We start from the raw sequence: 17,846 nt of genomic DNA, 5'->3' as shown, positions 1-17,846 counted from the left end.
TTTGTGTGTGAGGGGTTAACTTGTTTGTTCGCTTGTGGGTTGTTTTTGTTTCTGTTTTTACAAATACAAAGCAAAGAGTGTGGTTGCTGATGGATTGGGAGTGGGTACATATGCCCAGAGCAAGTTCTGCAGACACAGCGAATTTATTTTATCCAAATATCTTTTTTAAAAAATACATTTATGTGCTCTAACTGGAGCCCCAAGCCTCTGAGCAGACTGTCAGTGACATGGGGCCAGCAGGTGTGTGCCCGGGGCTGTGATTTCACCACCCACGGCCCCAGATCCCTCCCAAGCTGCCTGGCACCCACGGGGGAGCGCTTTCCTCTTTGGTCTTTAAGAGGACCCGAAAGCCAATGCCCTGGCCGGAGTTCTTGGAGATTAGCCGAGTGGAATGAGACCTCGGGGGAATGTGACATGAGATGGGGCCAGGCGTGGGGACGAGGAGCTCTGGAGAGCTGCGGCCGGCGGCTCGAGTTCACAGCCAAGCAGGCTTGCTGGCACGGAGCTTGGGGCCTCCCCGCACCCCTGACAGCTTGATTCCTGTGCAAAACACACGACTGCCATGTTTCCTCCTGACTCTAACCCACAGGGACTGTGGCTAAACGGCACTGCCGTTTCTAACCTTCCAGCTCCAGGGGAACGGGAAGCAACCTTGCCCACCCTTGCCCACCCCCATGTCCAGAGGAGGCACCCTGGCTCCCAGTCAGAACCCCTCCCCTGTCCCCCACTCCTGCTTGCACACTAAGCTTCAGGTTCCCTGCAGCCGTCACAGGCTCTCAGAATCCTCAAACAGGTACGAGTTACACGTGTGACAAGGATGTGACAAGCATACTCCGCCTACATAGGGAGGCACTGAGACTGTGAGATCCCAAGAACACAAAACTCAGCCGCCTTTACCCACGGATCAGTCGGCACCCCCGTCCTGCTCAGTCTGTCTCCATCTGCACAAGCCACTAATTGGTTCGTGGGTTCAATGTCTCCCTGCTCACTGAGCTAATGCAGACAGGGGCCTTCGAGAACCTCTTTCCCCTCTGCCAGGCAGAGACCTATTTTCAACCATGACTTTGTGCGGAAGAAATGTGAGACAGGTTAACCAGCCCTCGGCCGCCGTGCCTCGCTCTTAATCGCCTTTCTGCACGCAAAGCTCCGCTATTTTATTTTGGACCGGCTTTGGTTCCTGTGAAAACCTTGGGGTGATTGCCATGGTTTTGCAAATATAAAAAAAATAAAAAAAAAATAAAAAAATAAAAAATTTTTTTTTGAGACAAAGTCTCGCTCTGTCACCCAGGCTAGAGTGCAATGGCACGATCTCGGCTCACTGCAACCTCTACCTCCTGGGTTCAGGCGATTCCCCTGTCTCAGCCTCCCGAGTAGCTGGGACTACAGGTGGGTGCCATCACGCACAGTTAATTTTTTGTATTTTTAGTAAAGACGAAGTTTCACTATGTTGGCCAAGATGGTCTGGAACTCCTGACCTCAGGTGATCCACATGCCTCGGCCTCCCAAAGTGCTGGGATTCCAGGTGTGAGCCACTGCACCCGGCAAATACAAATTTTTTTTTTTTTTTTTTTTTTTTTTTGAGACGGAGTTTCACTCTTGTTACCCAGGCTGGAGTGCAATGGCGCGATCTCGGCTCACCGCAACCTCCGCCTCCTGGGTTCAGGCAATTCTCCTGCCTCAGCCTCCTGAGTAGCTGGGATTACAGGCATGCGCCACCATGCCCAGCTAATTTTTTGTATTTTTAGTAGAGACGGGGTTTCACCTTGTTGACCAGGATGGTCTCGATCTCTCGACCTCGTGATCCACCCGTCTCGGCCTCCCAAAGTGCTGGGATTACAGGCTTGAGCCACCGCGCCCAGCCACAAAATATTTTTATGGTAAATAAAAATGCAGGGCCCGGACTGAGGTCACCTGCATCCAACACGCCATTCCTCTCAAAGCCTACAGAAACCCAGGCAGTGCCCATAAGAGACATGTTGTGGCCTTGAGAAAATGCCCTGTGCAACCTAACGGCGCCCTTCCCCTCTGCCCCGACCCTGTTCCCTCGTCTTCCCTTTGGATTCCAAAAAATGAGAAGGGCTTGCAAAAGGGCCATTTAGGGGCAGACCCACCTAAAGTAAGTGCCTTTTCTGCGTGTGTTGAGCATTGCTATGTGCCAAGCATTTTATATTTTATTTCCTTTAAGGTATCAATCCAGGCAACTCTTGAAAGTTCCCATCCCCACCCTGTGTGAGAGGGGAGGGTGATTTATAGCCACACGTCCACAGTCATCCATCTCCACTAAGCAGAGTCTGCCCTCTCTGACCCCCAGGTGGACCCCTGAGCCCCATCCCAGATGTCCCCACGCACATCTGTATATCATGGTGATAAACGTTAACACCGCCCTTGGTTTCACATGGCAGACAGACAAGAGTAACAGGGGTATTGGATTTGGGGATAATATACTATGTTAAGGTTACATGACCCCCAACTCCTCTCAGACCCCGCCTCCCCAAAGGGGGTATTGGGTGGAAGAGAGAAGAGCGCGCATACCTGACAGGCCACCAAGCAAGACTGGAAGGCTGGTCTTCTTCAACGTCAGACTCACAGGGCCCCACACCCCTCCAAGCCAGGGGCCATCCTGGGGGCAGCAGGGCTGGGCCACGACCTGGCCTCAGAAACACCCTGACCCACTGCCCACTGGGGGCAGTGAGCCTCAGCTGCAAAATGAAGGGCTCCAGTTAGTTCCATTCTAAGGAAATCTACAAATTTGCTATTGGTGTAAATTTACACATTAGGAAGAAGAATATCGTTTTTCAGACCTTTTGATGGGGTCCTGGGCCAGGCATCTGCTCCCTTCCCACGAGAAGGCAGCCGTCTCCCCTTCAGACCACCTGGGAGGGCGAGAAGAGAAACTGGTCATTTAGTGGCATGGCCAAAGGGCATCCTAACTCTCTGAGCCCTTGTCCCAGGCCTCGCCTGCTGCCAGCAGCCCTACTGTGTGCCAAGGGAGAATGAGACAAAGGAGTCACCACTGCAGATTACTATAAGGGAGCAGGACAAAAACCCCCGGGGCTGGGATGACCAGCCTGGGATGCAGCCACTCAGAATGGCCCATGCAGGTGGCGGGGTCAGGAGGAAGGAGTTGCAGCTCAGGCAGCTAAGAGATTTATTCAGAGTCCAGCACAGCCCGGGTCAGACTCACATAAACTTTTTTTTTTTTTTTTTTTTTTTTTTTGAGATGGAGTTTCACTCTGTTGGCCAGGCTGGAGTTCAGTGGCACAATCTCAGCTCACTGAAGCCTCCCTCTCTCAGATTCAAGCAATTCTCCTACGTTAGCCTCCCGAGTAGCTGTGATTACAGGCGCACGCCACCATGTCTGGCTAATTCTTGTATTTTTAGTAGACAGAGAATTTCACCCTGTTAGCCAGGCTGGTCTCAAACTCCTGACCTCAAATGATCTGCCCACCTTGGCCTCCCAACATGCTAAGATTACAGGCGTGAGCCACGCCACCAAGCCAGACTCACATAAATGTTCCTATCCATTTGCTAGAGAGCAAAATGGTTATCCACCAAGAGCAGGAGGCTTCCAGGAGTTGAGAAGCAGGGCTGCAGGGCCCAGGCCAGTGAGGACGCCAGTGAGGCTGACGCTCTGGCCGGACTGAGGCCTTGCCTCAGTGAGCGTGGGCCCAGGTGGGTGGATGTATGAGCCAGGGCCTTGGTTTCCTCTTCTGAAAAATGGGGGTCATGAAAGGAAGGCCCTCACAGCTTCTCAGAAGGACTGAACCAGTGAAAAGCTGTAAAACGCTGAAAAGAGCGCTTGGCATATAGTAAGCACTCAGGAATCATCACGGGGGTCCCCAAGGTAGCCACATGGAGAAAAGCAGCTCACAACAGAGAGGCAGGCAAGCAGAGCAGGCTGGAAGGCTGTGTGTGCACTGTGGTTGCCACTGTGGAAAATGTATGCATGTCAAGAAGACCGGACTTCCATAATTAAAGAAACAAATGTGTTCAATAACTTTTCAGAAAGCAGCGAGGTTCGAGTCGCACCGGACCGGAGGAGATCCACTTGAGCGCCTGCAGCCAAGGTAAGACGTGGGGTGGAGGTCCCAGGTCGACCTCCCCCAGAGTGGGGGAGCGGGGGCAGTGAATGGGATGGGCTGGCACTCAGGAGAAGAGTTAAAGGATTCATTTGTCTGTAAGAAAAAACCATGACATGGTGGTGAGTACTCAAGGCCTCGATTCACATACTTCAGCAGCTATAATTAGCAGGTGCTGGGCCAGCTGTCTTCTCCCTCCTCCAACACCAAATAAGCCAGAACGAGTTGGGAGTGACAGCACACACCTCTGGGGGAGATGGAGGCAGACACTGAGACCCGCACTCTTGTGGTGTGGACACCCCTCAGACCACAAGACTGGCCGTATCAGTGCCATGGGATGAAGCTGGCATCTCTGGCCCGACAGGTCCCCAGATGGCAACTGCCAACCGCACTCTGGGTATCTGCGCCTGCCCTCACCGTCTACTAGGGGAGAGATGAGAAATCTGACTTTAAACCCTGCCTCTGTCTCTCCGGGGCCTTGTGCCAGCACCTTGCCCTCCGAACCCCAGTTAATTCTGTAAGACGGCGGCACATCCCCCAACTCGTAAGGAGCAAAGTCAGTTTCAGGGGTGAGTGGCTAGAACCGTGCCTGACACAGAGCAGACACTCAGAGACTCACTAGGATGTATTTAATAAATACATTTAATCGGCCCATCTGGGTCACATTCCATCTCCGCACATCCCCCTCACCAAATCCAGCCACCAGCCTACCCTTCCTGGGGAAGGTCCCATGGCCTGGGTCCATGCACCATTGTCGCTGATAATTATGGCTCCAGAGCAACTCACCCCGGGACTCTGGTTTGCTCACTCTCAAAGCAGGGCATCATCCCCTCGTGGGGTTAATGGGATGATTAAAGTTGACACCGTGCATGAAATGCTGTCCAAATCTTGACCATTACAATTACAGTGGGTGTTCTGGAAGTACTGATAAGAATCCTGACGCAAGGCATTTACAGTTTACAAAGGACTTAACATGCCCATCTTCCCTCGAAAGGAGGTGCTCCTGCCTCTCTGTAGGTTGGGAAACTGAGGCTCTGTAAGGTTAGCCAGCCTCTCATCCGCCTCCTGCTTCCCTCCAGTTCCAGCAGGCCCCGAGGCGGGGCTCTCCTTACTTGCCTTCCCACCCTAAGAACAGCTGCACTCCTAGGCCTGCAGCCTCCGGGCTTGTCCACGCAGCCCACCAGGAGGGTAGAGAGCCCACCCGAGACGAGCACGTTCCACTCTTAGACCCCTATCAAGCCAAGCATCAGAAGAGACCACAGTCTGTGCTTTGAACCATTGCTCAGATATGGCAACCTCTGTTTAAATGAAATAATACGATGACCCCAATTTAGAAGAGCAGCTGGTAGAACTGAGGCAGGAATGCATGTCCCTGAGCTCCACCTATTGGGCCAGGCATCTCCCCTCATTACTGTTTCCCAGCAGTCCCTCACAGGCCGCTCTTAGGAACCCCAGAGCTACAGGAGCACAGTGAGAAGACCACCGCCCAAACTCTTCCTGCAGACATGGGGAAACTGGGAGAGGAAGCTCATGCTTACAGTCGGTGCCCGTCTAGACTAGGAAGCTGGTGCAGGCCTGTCCCTGTCCGCTTGCCTTGAAAGGCAAGATCAGCCTAAGGAGCAGCTGATTGGCCCCACTGATTTGGGCAAGAGAAGGACAAGCTCACCCGTGACCCCTCGCACAGCCCCTCCCACAGGCGGCACAGTCCCCTTCCCAGGGTTATTCTGGGCAGAGTGATCCAGCGGCCCCCTGGAGCTGCCAGTCAAGCGTGGAGGGGGCAGGGACACAGCACAAGAGCACTGCGGGGCCCGGGCGCTGCCCGTCACCTCAACGGCTTAGGAAGGTGAGGGGCTGGGGGTTCCCCTGCAGAAGAGCCCACCCTGCTGGGTGGTTTGGGATTTAGAGATGCCCTGGGGACACCCGAGTTCTACTGTAACTCCCTGTTCCTCCTTCCAAAGACTCAGTTTCCCCATCACTGCAATGACGTTCAAGGCCCACGGGGCCTGGCATTCAAGCACTTCAGTTTAGACCATAGGAGTAGACGGGGAGTGTCCGAATCTGGGCTGCCCTGGGCCGAGATGCCAGTGGCCTCCCACCCCGTAAGGCTCATGTCGTCTTTAGCCACAGGTCAGGAGTGTGCAGGGTTGAGGGGTCCCAGGGGTAGGGACTCTAACATGAGCTATGGCAGGCTGCTGCCCCTGCAGACTCCACAGTCCACTAGGACCCCCAGGACCCAACCCAAGCTCCTCCTGAGACCTCAGGAAGCCTCCAAGAATCTCACCATCCTCCTCACCCACTCCCACCTAGCAAGTTGCACCAGAGGAATGACCTGTCCTTGACATTTGTTCATACCAGGGAACAGGTATGAACAGGAAGGCTCCCAAGTTGCCATGGACACATCTTAACCTTGACATGAGTTCAACAAAATCAATAAATAACAACAATCAATAAAAACAAACCCGCCCAGGGTCCTTGCCTGCCCACCCTCACCATGACGCTACGCCTTCCATCCACAGGAGGCCAGAGCAAGCCAGGTAGTAGAGGGAGTTACTAGAGGATATTCATTTTGAGGCCACTTCACCCCTAAGACCCGTAGCTATGTTCCTGAAACTCCAGGAGCTCCGAGCATCACCTACAGGGAGGCCAAGATGGACAGGGGTCTTCGCCTGACACCCATCCTGGCAGCCCGGATAGCCAGGGCCCCAGGTGTGACTGGGCTCATTTCTGGAGGCCACGAGAGGGGCATGGCCAGCATTCCAGAGAACCCACATCTCCCTTCTTCCCCATCCCATCCTCGTAGCCTCCCCGATTCTCACCAGCTTCACCTTCCTCCACAGCCCCCCGGCCTCCCACCCTTCTCCCCTGTCCTCACCTCTACCCTAATTCTTCCACCCCCGCCCCCCGCCCCCCGCCCCAGGCTCAACTCTGCTCCTAAATATCCTCTCATCTCCTCTTCCAAGCTCTATTTTTAAAATCAGATTTCCTTTACTGTACAGGCGAGCTGACAGAGAGAGGTATTCGCTGAGGGATTTGTCCCCCCCCCCAGGGCCCCCCCCACACCCAACCCTTCATAGACACACGTTGGCAGCCCTGACCCAATGGGCCACTGGCTCAGAGGCAAGCAAGGAGCTGACCCGACCGAGGCGCTGGGCACTGAAGGTGGTGAGGCTGGGGCGTCTGTCTCTGAGTGTTGGGGGGAAGAGGGTTCCACTCGAAGACCTCAAAGGCAGTTCTGACCCCAAAACAGGTGCACTAAATTCTGGGCTTTTTTTTTAATAAGGTGGGCATTTCCAAATTAGTAGACATTTCTTAAATAAATTGTCATGAGATTTGAGAACAACAGAATTGAGTCACACTTGAAAAACTGAGAATATGATTTCTGCAAAGTCCAGAGAAGAGGCGGGGCCCAGGCTCTGGCGGGCCAGCTGGTGGCCAGTTGGAGCCAGGTGGGAAGCCCGTAGTGCCCACCTAAAGCCAAAACTGGGAGGACTGACAGGCCCCAATAATGCCCAAAACCTCCCAGAGAGGCGAGTGGTTAGCAGGGGTGGAGGGAAGCTCTCGCCCTGCTTCCGAGGCCCCCACTCACCTCCGGCAGGGTATTCGTCTCCAGGGCGGGGCCTCATCTCCTCCCAGGTAATGATCTGCAAGGTGGGTCTGCCTCCATTTCCCTCCATGGGGATCGAAACCTGTGCCTGGCCCAGAAAAAGAATCAGGACATGCTGCTGTATGAATTAATGAATTCCGTGAGAGGGACTTGGTTGAGAGAAAGAAAGAAATTAACATCCGGGAACAATAAAATCGAAATGCTTTTGGAGGCTGGAGAATGGGAAACTCAGTCTTTTCAGAGGGAAGCATGAGGAACAGGAAATGAAAGTGGGAAACTGTAGATGGTGAAAAAGTTTTGGTTTTGTGCGAAAGGAACTTAAGCTTTATGGTTTAAGAAGAGCAATCTAACGATTTTCAACGTGAGAAATACTTGGTCCCCTTTTCATTTCATGCTCAGGCATTTGGATTTGATGTTGTAGACATGGAACTTGACAGGTTTGAAGCTGGGACTGCCATGATTAAAAGTGGGTGCCTTGCTAAGATGGTGAGGCTTTTTGTAGTGATGAAAACACATTGAGATTTTAAGCGAGAGTTTCATAATTTGAGTTTCCTGGGAAGAAATCTGGACTTTATTTTGAGAGATGTCAGGATCAAAGTTTTATATCATGCTAAGGAGTCTGGATTTTTGCCAAAGGGTTTTAAGAAATGTGATGATGAGATTTTTGCTTGTGGAAGATAAGTGTGCAGAAAAACATGATAAAATATATTTATGAATAATGGCTTTGGGATTCATATTACAAGCAAGAAGGAAACACTGGAAATTGTAAAACAAAAGTCACGGCCACCAATTTAACAATCATGCGCAAACGTTTTGCCTCTCTGCCTTGGGGGAGTACCAATTTCAACCTGCAGAGCTTGCCTAGGAGATGAGATTAATGTTGACACCAAAGTTGAAAGATTTTAATCAGAGGAGTTAAATGATCAATATTGCAAATATGAAAAAAGTTTGGAATTTATTTTGAGGCTCCAACATGATTAGACTTTTGCATACGCCTAGGAGTTTGATTTAGCCAATACAAAGTTCAAACAGAGTGACCTGGTGAGTTTTTTGCACTTGATAAATAATATGCAATAAATTACAAAATAAAATTCATAGTTTATGCTAAGAATTTTGACCTTTCTTCCATTTACAATTAAGAGACACTAAGCTTTTAAAGAGGAGTTGTAAGATCAAATTTTATATATTGTCCTAGGAAGTGTGAATTTTATTTTAAGGGATGACATGATCAAATTTTTATATCATGTTTACAACTTCAGATTTAAGCCAATAAAGGGCTTAAAGCAGTAACAGAATGAGATTTTGGATTTTTAATAGACTCTCCTAAAGAAAATGTACATGGTGAACTGTTCCATTTTGTGTTAAGTCATTGGCACTGTATGTTACAGGCAATGAAGAAACTTTGAGAAGTTTTCAGTTGAGAAGTTCCAACACCTGCATTTTGGCATAGCTTAAGGACAGGATTTCTATGATAAAGATGATCTGATCAGATTTTTCTCACATGCTAAGGAGATGTGATTTTATGTGAGAGCTGAAGGCATTCCAGTGTTCTATTTGGAGTGGGGGATGAGCTCATTGTTGAATTCTTATGCAGAGGCATTTGGATGTTAGCCAGTGAAGAGTTTTAAGGAGTAAACTGATGAGAGTTTTGTCTCCAAAGATATTGGACTGTAAACAGATTTTAAGTTAAGGTGTCTGGATTTGATGAACCAGATAATAAGCATCAGACCACTCCTGAGCAGAGGCGTCCACCCCCTGGGTACAAGGGCACCCAGGCAGGGCTCCATGCTGAGGAGTTGGGTCATTTATAGACAGCAGGTTTTATAAAGAGGAGTTATATATTTAAATGTACATAGTATGCCATGAAGTTTGGACACTATTTTGAGGGATGACAGGATCACATTTTTATGTCATGCTAAGGAATTTGGATTTCAGCCATTAAGATTTTTTTTTTTTTTTTTTTTTTTTGAGACGGAGTTTCTCTCTTGTTACCCAGGCTGGAGTGCAATGGCGCGATCTTGGCTCACTGCAACCTCCGCCTCCCGGGCTCAGGCAATTCTCCTGCCTCAGCCTCCTATGTAGCTGGGATTACAGGCACGCGCCACCACACCCAGCTAGTTTTTTGTATTTTTAGTAGAGACGGGTTTCACCATGTTGACCAGGATGGTCTCGATCTCTCGACCTCGTGATCCACCCGCCTCGGCCTCCCAAAGTGCTGGGATTACAGGCTTGAGCCACCGCGCCCAGCCAAGATTTTTTTTTCTTTTTTTTTTTTTAGAGGGAGTCTCCCTCTGTTGCCAAGCTGGAGTGTAGTGGCGCCATCTCGGTTCACTGCAATCTCCCAGGTGCGAGTGATTGTCTCGCCTCAACCCTCCAAGTAGCTGGGATTATAGGCATGAGCCACCACTCCTGGCTAATATTTGTAATTTTAGTAGAGACAGGATTTCACCATGTTGACAAGGCTGGTCTCGAACCCCTGACCTCAAGTGATCCACCCGCCTTGGCCCCCCTAAGCACTCTGGGCTATTTTTTGTGTTTTTAGTAGAGAAGGGATTTTACCATGTTGGTTGGGCTGGTCTCGAACCCCTGGCCTCAAGTGATCCACCTGCCTTGGCCTCCCAAAGTGCTGGGAGTACAGCTTTGAGCCACCACGCCTGGCCCATGTGAGCCACCACGCCTGGCCCATTAAGATATTTTTAAGGGAGAAATTTTGTGTTGGGTAGAGGAGTCAGAGAAATTGTCTGGTAAAATGTATTGTTCTATGCTAAAAAAAAAAAAAAAAATTAGACCTTATGTCATAGGTAATTAAGAGATAGAATAAAGCTTTAAACAGATGTTGTAAGAGTACATGCGTGTATCTTACAAGGGAGTGTGACCTTTTTATTTTGAGAATGACATGGTCAGAATTTTATATCATGCTAATAGGTTTGGAATTAAGCTAATAAAGGGTTTTAGGAGTGACCTGATGAAATTTAGGGGTTCATATCAATCAGTTGGCAAGTAAATTACATGGTGAAAATTTTTATTTTATGCTAAACGGTTAGAACGTTACATTATAGGCAATAAAAATGAATTTTTGTATGTTTTAAAGAGAAATTATGAGATAACCTTTATTCATCTTGCTAACAGTTTAAACGTTGATGTTAAGAAGTATTAAGCTTTTTCTAACATGCCAAGGATATTAGACTTTGAGTTGAAGGCAGGAACACTGAAAGATTTAATCATTCACATGCTTGAATTTGTAAATATGTTAAGGAGTGCAGACTTTATATTAAGAAGGTGCATAATCTCGTTTTTAAATCATCTTGCTAAGAAATTTAAATTTTCACCAATAAAGGGTTTTAAGTGAGAGACATGCTGAGATTTTTATTCCTGATAGATGATTCTGCAGATGAATTACTTAGTTAAATTTTGTATTTCAATCAGAATTTTATATTAGAGGTTTGGAATTTTACAGTGATAATGCATACCTCAGAGGAATTTTGTGAAGGGGAAATGAGTTAATTTACACAGTGTGCTGTGTGTATGTGGCTGTGGTGGTAGTGATGATGACGGTGACGATGGCTCTAATTCTTATGCCATGCTAATTTATATACTATGCTTTTTTTAAAATGTGATCTCTATCTTGAGGAATGACAAAATAAGAATTTTATATTATGTTAAGGCCATTACATTTTAGCCAGAGAATGGTTTTGATGAGTTTACATGTCAGATATGTTTATGCTAGAAGGTTTTGATTTAATATTGCAGACAGTAAATAAACAGTGGAAGGCTTTAATCAGAGAGACTGCATGATCAGATTGAAGTGTCATGCTAACAAGGGTGTACTTAATTTTGAGAAACAGCAGATCTGAATTTTGTATCCTGTTGAAAAGCTTGGATTTTAGCCAATGAGTTTCGTGGAAGGGGGAAATGCATGTATTTTTTACAGATGGGTCCAGTGGCTAAGAAGAAAACTGACAGGTAACAAAAGGTGTTAAATTTACTATAAAGAGCAGTAACTATACAGCTAATCCATCAGATAATCAAAACTCAAATTTGCTCTGCCCAAGCAGAGAAGAAATATGCAAATAACCCCAACCAAGATATCCTCTTTCACTTCTGTCTCAGCCCACTATTACCACTCAACATTAGATTTTTAAAAATCCACTCCAGGACCATCAGATTCCAAAGATGTTGCATGCTCCCCCAGCCCCCACTGAATGTCCCAACTCTGCCAGATATGTGTCTATGTTGGGAGGAGGCAACCAGCAGCAGAGAGAAAAAGGTACTTGCTAGAATGAGGGGACCACCCCACTGGAGTGAAAAAGGGGACCCGGGAGATAAGATGGGAGAGGTGTGCAGACACGCTTGCACTGGTGAAATTGAGGCCAGATGTGGGAAGCTCCCAAAGCCTCACAAAGAGGGCAGTCCTGGGAGAGTGGAGATTGTAGGAAGAGAGGGAGATTATCTGAAGATCTCCTCATCAGCTCAGAGCTTGGGAGAACATAGCACTGGAAGGAGACCAAATCAAGAAAGAGAAATTGGCCAAAAGTCTGAGTTGGAACCAAGTAACAAATATGCAATTATCCAGCACATAGTAGGTATGTCATAAACTTTATAGAAAAAAAAAAAATAAGAATCCAGACCTCTACACACCCCCTGAAATTTCCATTTTGAACGTGGGGAAGGAAATAAGAGCTATTTTGGGCTGCTGACCCAACTGACGGGATAGTGGTCAAGTGCCCATTTTCTCCTCTTCCACTGCACTGATGAACGGTAGGCATCTGTGCTAGAGATTCCCACTCCACAATCAAGGTGGCTGGGCTTGCTCCAGAGCCCTGAGCCTGCCAGGGATGGCTTTGGATGGTGGTGAGAGGTGACCTCTGTGATTCTCAGTTGACCAAAGCAGGAGAGGAGGAGTGACCAGGTGCATGTGCCAGGGTGAAATGGAGCAGCCTGTGCACCCTGCCAGATGCCCGCCTGCCACGGCGGCTGCTCCCGGTGGGTCACTCCATAGAATTTATGGGCTGTGAATTTCCACCATCTATTGGGGGAAATGGACCAGGACAAGCAGACTGACTAAGCCTGGGAGGCAGGTCAGGGGTTGACAGATCTTCCCTCCCCGGGGGCGCCCCAGAGTGACCAGCCAAGGAGGCTGGTTTGGATACAAGAAGGCCTTCCCCAGTTTCTCCCTGCTCTGATGCGTTGGGCATCTCATTTGTCCCTGAGAACCTGGCACTGCCACCCCGCGAGACCCTAAACTACTGCCTTTACTCCCCACTCCCCTCCACCCCCAGGTTCTATCTCCACAGTCCCAGCAGCTGACTGGACACCATCACAGCCTTACCCATCTTCAGAACACACTCCTTTCCATCCGACGAAATGATAGAACCCTCTGAAGACTCATTTGAGACGATGATGGAGCATAAGAATCCATCATCAAAACAAATGGAGTCCTCCGAGGGCTCATCCAGCACCACCGAGGCGACATCGGGCAGGGGCAGCAGCGTGCAGGGAGAGGCGGGGCCGGCCAGCGGCCCCGCCCAGGAAATGAAGGAGCCGCCCAGCGGCCCACTCCAGGAAAGGGAAGAGATGCCCACTGATCTACTCCAAGACATGGAGGAGCCATCCAGTGGCCCACATAAGGAAATAGAGGATCCACCCAATGACCTACTCCAAGACCTGGAGGAGTCATGCAACGCTTCACACCAGGCAAGGGGGGGGGATCCACTCAGTGGAGCATCTGATAGGATGAAAGAAGCATCAGTCACCCCATCGGGAGCCCAAGAAGAGCAAGAGGCTCACACTGACCTGAAGGAATCGGGGAGGGAGGAGGCTCCTCAAGAAGGGCAAAACCAGACCGAGCACTCTACCGCGGAGCTTATGGCCATGGTGAGGTCCATCATCTCGTTGTACTTCCGAATGCAAGACCTCAAAGAGCAACAAAGAGTAGCAGAAGAGATCTTGATCAAAGGGATCATTGCAGGCCAACTGCCCGCCCCAAGGCCCTTCTCCGGGGATCGCAGAGAATTCCACGAGTTCATCGTGCTCTGCCAACTGACCTTACAGAGCTACCCAAGAAAGTTCTGTAACGACCGTCTGCGCGTTGAGTATGTCATCGACCACCTCTCCGGCTTGGCCTTAGAATGGGCCAGAGCTCGAGTGCAGGAAGACAGCCCCCTGATCGGAAACTTCCCAGCCTTCCTGGAGGCCATGTCAGAGGTGTTTGAATACCGCCAGGCACTTCGTGTGGCAGAAGAGGCCATGTTCAGTATCAGGCAGGGCGGCCGCTCGGCCACCGAGTACATTGATGAGTTCCAGAGCCTGGTACCCATCTTGGGCTGGCCAGACGAAGTCCTGCAGGCCCACCTGTGCCAGGGGCTCAACGAGGAGATCAGGCACTATCTATTCCGGATCCCTCAGCCAGAATCCCTAGACAGTCTGATTGTGCTCATCCTGCAAATAGAAGAGAAGCTGGCGGAGAGAAGAGCCGTGCTCAGGCTGCCCCCCGAGTCCCGCCCCCGGAACCTGACCTGGATTGACTCACCTGCTCCCGAGAGGTGGAGTGTCAGCAGCTGGCTGCCCAGCGAAGTCCATCCGGGTATCAACCGCGCCCACCTCTTCCTGCTGCTCATGGTGAGAGTGAACCCCTACCACAGCGTCGCCGTCCAGGCCCTGGTGGATTCGGGAGCCGACGGCAACTTCATGGATGAGAAGTTCGCCCAAGAGCACTACGTGGAGCTCTATGAGAAGCCTTACCCTCAGCCGATCCATTCCGTGGACGGCTCGCTGATTGGCAACGAGCCGGTCTGGCTCTACACGGAGCCCCTGGTGTGCATCCACCAGAACCACCAGGAATCCATCAAATTTGACATCGTACCTTCACCAAACTTCTCCGTGGTCCTGGGCATCCGCTGGCTCCGACTCCATGCCCCAGAGGTCGACTGGGTCAAAGGCCGCTGCACCTTCCACTCTCCCTACTGCCTGAAGAACTGCTTCCGCCCACCCCCGCCATGCATCGCCCTGGAGAGACACGGCATGAGCCTGCTACCCGGACTGCCACACCCATACTCAGACCTGGCCGACGTGTTTAACCCGAAGGAAGCAGATGATGAGACTTCCGACCAGCCAAGCTCAGACGGATCCGATGATCTTTCTGAATCAGAGCCCTCTGAGCTTCAGCAGGCTGGAGACAGTGATCACAGCGAGACCTTTTACGAATGTCCCTCCACCGCGCCTTGGGAACCTGTGAGCGCCAGGATGCAAGAAAGAGCCAGGCTACAGGAGGAATACTGGGACCTGCAGGACATGCTGACCGACAGACAGGACTACATACAGATGATTCCGGAACTGTTTGACCAGTTACACGGAGCCGCGTGGTTCACAAAACTGGAGCTGCGCGGGACCATCGTGGAGGAAAGCGTGAACGTGCACGGCACCGAAGATGTGTGGAAAGCAGCGTTTGGTTTGGAGCTTCAAGAGATGAAGAGCTACCAGCCGTTCGCCCTCTCCCCAGACCCTATCATCCCTCAGAACGTCATTCACTTCATCCTAAAGGACATGCTAGGCTTCCTCGTGCTTTCCTACGGCCAGGAAGTCCTGATCTACTCAATGAGCCAGGAGGAGCACCTCCAGCACGTCCGCCAAGTCCTGGTCCGCTTCCGCCATCACAACGTCTACTGCTCCCTGGACAAGAGCCAGTTCCACCGCCAAACCGTGGAATTCCTGGGCTTCGTTGTCACCCCCAAAGGGGTGAAACTGAACAAGAACGTCATGACCATCATAACAGGGTACCCCACCCCTGGCTCCAGGCTCTCTCTGCGGAACTTCATGGAGTTCGTCTTCCCCTACCGGCACTTCGTGGAGCAATTCAGCATCATCGCCGAGCCCCTGGTGCGGCAGCTGCTGAGCTCCTGCCAGTTCTACTGGGGGGCCGAGGAGCAGGAGGCCTTCGAGTGCCTCCAGAGGGCCTTCCGCAAGGCTCCCCTCCTCCACCACCCCAAGCCCCAGAACCGATTCTACTTGGAAACCGGCATCACCGGCACGGGCCTGCACGCCTCCCTGATCCAAATCGACGAGCAGACCGGCAGGAGGGCCTGCTGTGCTTTCTACTCCCGCAGCATCTCCCCCATCGAGGTCGAGTACTCGCAAGTGGAGATGAAGATCCTTCCCATACGGGCTGCCTTCATGGTGTGGTGCCGCTACCTGGAGAACACCGAGGAGCCCATCATGATCCTTCTCAACACAGAGGATCTAGCCTCTCTGAATAATGACAGGCTCACCGTACTTCTCCCCGGCCACTGGGTCTTCTTCTTCTCTCACTTCAACTTTGACGTCATGGAGCTGCCAGAACAGGATGGCGGCCGAGCCCTGCCACCTTCGAGAAACCTCCGGTGGAGGAGAGCCTTCCGGAGGAGCACGGCGGCCAGGCAGACCCTGCTGCTGGCCTCCAGGGGATTCCCCACGGATCCATCAGCGGAATCCGGGGAAGAAGAGAATGAGGACCAGGATGAGGCCCAAGAACAGGCCCTACGGCAAGAGCTGCTGGCCGTGATTCCCATCGACCAGCTCCTCAACAGCTTCCTCGCCCACTTCAGCATGGCCCAGATCAGGGCCGTCATTCTGCAGTTCTTCCGAGGCCTCCTGTACTGGAAGAACGTCCTGGCCCTGGCGTCCATCCTCGTGCTACTGCGGGTGAGGCGACTTCCCCCGCTGCTGCCGCCACCCGCCATGCAGGCGGTTCGGCCCCAGCCCCGGCGCTCCCTACGACTCTTCCTGGACTCCTCCCTCGTCGCGGGCAGCGGCATCACGACAGCCATCACCCAGCTGCTCACCCAGATGCCCGCCCTCGTAGGCGCAAACACCATCCCGGCACAGGAGCTGGCCGAGCTATTCCTGGGCCCCGGCCGCTGGCAGCGAAACGCCCTGCAGCCCCAGACCCACCGAGGCCTACAGTTCACCCCTGGGTTCTGGCTGACGCTGTGTGAGTTCTTCGGTATGAGAGTCACCCCCCGGGAGGACAGCCTCCCCGCCCTTCGTGAGAACCGCTACCTGGAGCTGCACGTCGTTGGCGATGAGGATGTCGTCTTGCGAGAAGCCCTGCAAGACGACCTGCAACGTTACCGTCAGTGTGGCCTGCATGACGGCCTGCAAGACACCTCGCAGGACAAGCAGGACAACGACGTGCAGGAGGCCTCGCCCAGCCACGCGGCCGCGGCCCACCCGCTCCGCCCACGCCACCTCATGGACCCGCAGGTCCTGGAGTTCCTCAGCAGCCGCCTACTCCACATCCGCAGCGCCGACGGCCAGCTGCACCTGCTTAGCCGGGAGCAGGCCGCCAGGGCCCTGAGCCGGTTCCTGACCCTGATCTACAGGCAGGCCCTGCCTGCCCCCGCCTGGGGGAGCCAGCCCAGGGAGCAGGCCCGGCTGGAAGAGCCGCCTGACGAGGACGAAGATGCTGACCTCGACTGAAGGCACCTCCCACCTCCAGCAGAGTCCCGTCTATTTCTCTGGCCCCAATGCCTTCCGAAGCCCCTGGCCTCCTCACGCCTCAGGCTGCTTCGCTTCCCTTCCTGCTGCTCCTGACCCAAGAGGAACCCGCTAGTGAAGGGCAACAACTTCCACTCATCAACCAGCAATGCCACTGTGCCAACGGACTAGCCAGTCCTTGGAGGCCTGGCGCCAGCCTTGGGCTGCCAGTACTCAGTTCTCCAGGTCCCGGGACCGTGCCCGGGAGTGACATCCATGAGGGAGAAAGCAGTGGCGAACAGGAGGTGACCCCATGACCCACGGCCAGATGAAGAAGCAGGCATAGCAGGCACAGCCAAGCAAGCAGGTGCGGGGCCCCCACCCGGCCTGGTGACGGCCACCCTGTGCCGTGTTGAGACACTGACCTCAGGTGCTCCACTGACCTTCTACCTCCACCGCCGGGCTCCTGCTCCCCTTACCCCCATCCCCAACCTCCCAACATCCCTCACCCCCATCCCACCCTGCAAGCAAGCCCGCCCCCACCACGACTGCGTCAGCTCTCTAGACCCTGCCTTCCTCTGGCCCTGAGCTCTGGACTTACCTGGACAAAGCCGCTGTTTGGGGTATCCCGATGTACCAGTGCCACTTACCAGACTTGTGCGGTGAAGGGGTGCCTTCCCCTCCCAACACTGAACACTGGACAGTGCAGGGGT

General features: G+C 52.0%; 2 protein-coding genes across 51 annotated transcripts in view; one reads left to right on the top strand and one right to left on the bottom strand.

The window, feature by feature from the left end:
• Positions 1-13,563, bottom strand: part of LOC104653481 (uncharacterized) — a 190,802-nt gene extending 177,239 nt beyond the window's left edge. For 47 of the 50 annotated variants that reach the window (XM_074394288.1, XM_074394263.1, XM_074394261.1 and 44 more), the window contains exons 1-2: positions 7,666-13,407; positions 2,533-4,175 (exon numbers count right to left, since the gene is read on the bottom strand). The gene's annotated coding sequence lies outside the window, so the exon portion shown is untranslated. Of the gene's footprint in view, positions 1-2,532; positions 4,176-7,665; positions 13,408-13,476 lie in introns of those variants that run through there. The other 3 variants (XM_074394266.1, XM_074394268.1, XM_074394272.1) reach the window with 3 other exon arrangements.
• On the top strand, positions 13,048-17,136 carry RTL1 (retrotransposon Gag like 1). The gene has a single exon (XM_003941603.4). The coding sequence runs from the start codon at positions 13,048-13,050 to the stop codon at positions 17,134-17,136; it is 4,089 nt and encodes a 1,362-aa protein (XP_003941652.1).
• The last annotated feature ends 710 nt before the right edge of the window (positions 17,137-17,846 follow it).

Source organism: Saimiri boliviensis, chromosome 2 (genome assembly GCF_048565385.1).
Source record: "Saimiri boliviensis isolate mSaiBol1 chromosome 2, mSaiBol1.pri, whole genome shotgun sequence".
Taxonomy (NCBI): Eukaryota; Metazoa; Chordata; class Mammalia; order Primates; family Cebidae; genus Saimiri; species Saimiri boliviensis.
The sequence above is the reverse complement of the archived record's forward strand: the minus strand, read 5'-3'. Positions and strand labels throughout refer to the sequence as shown.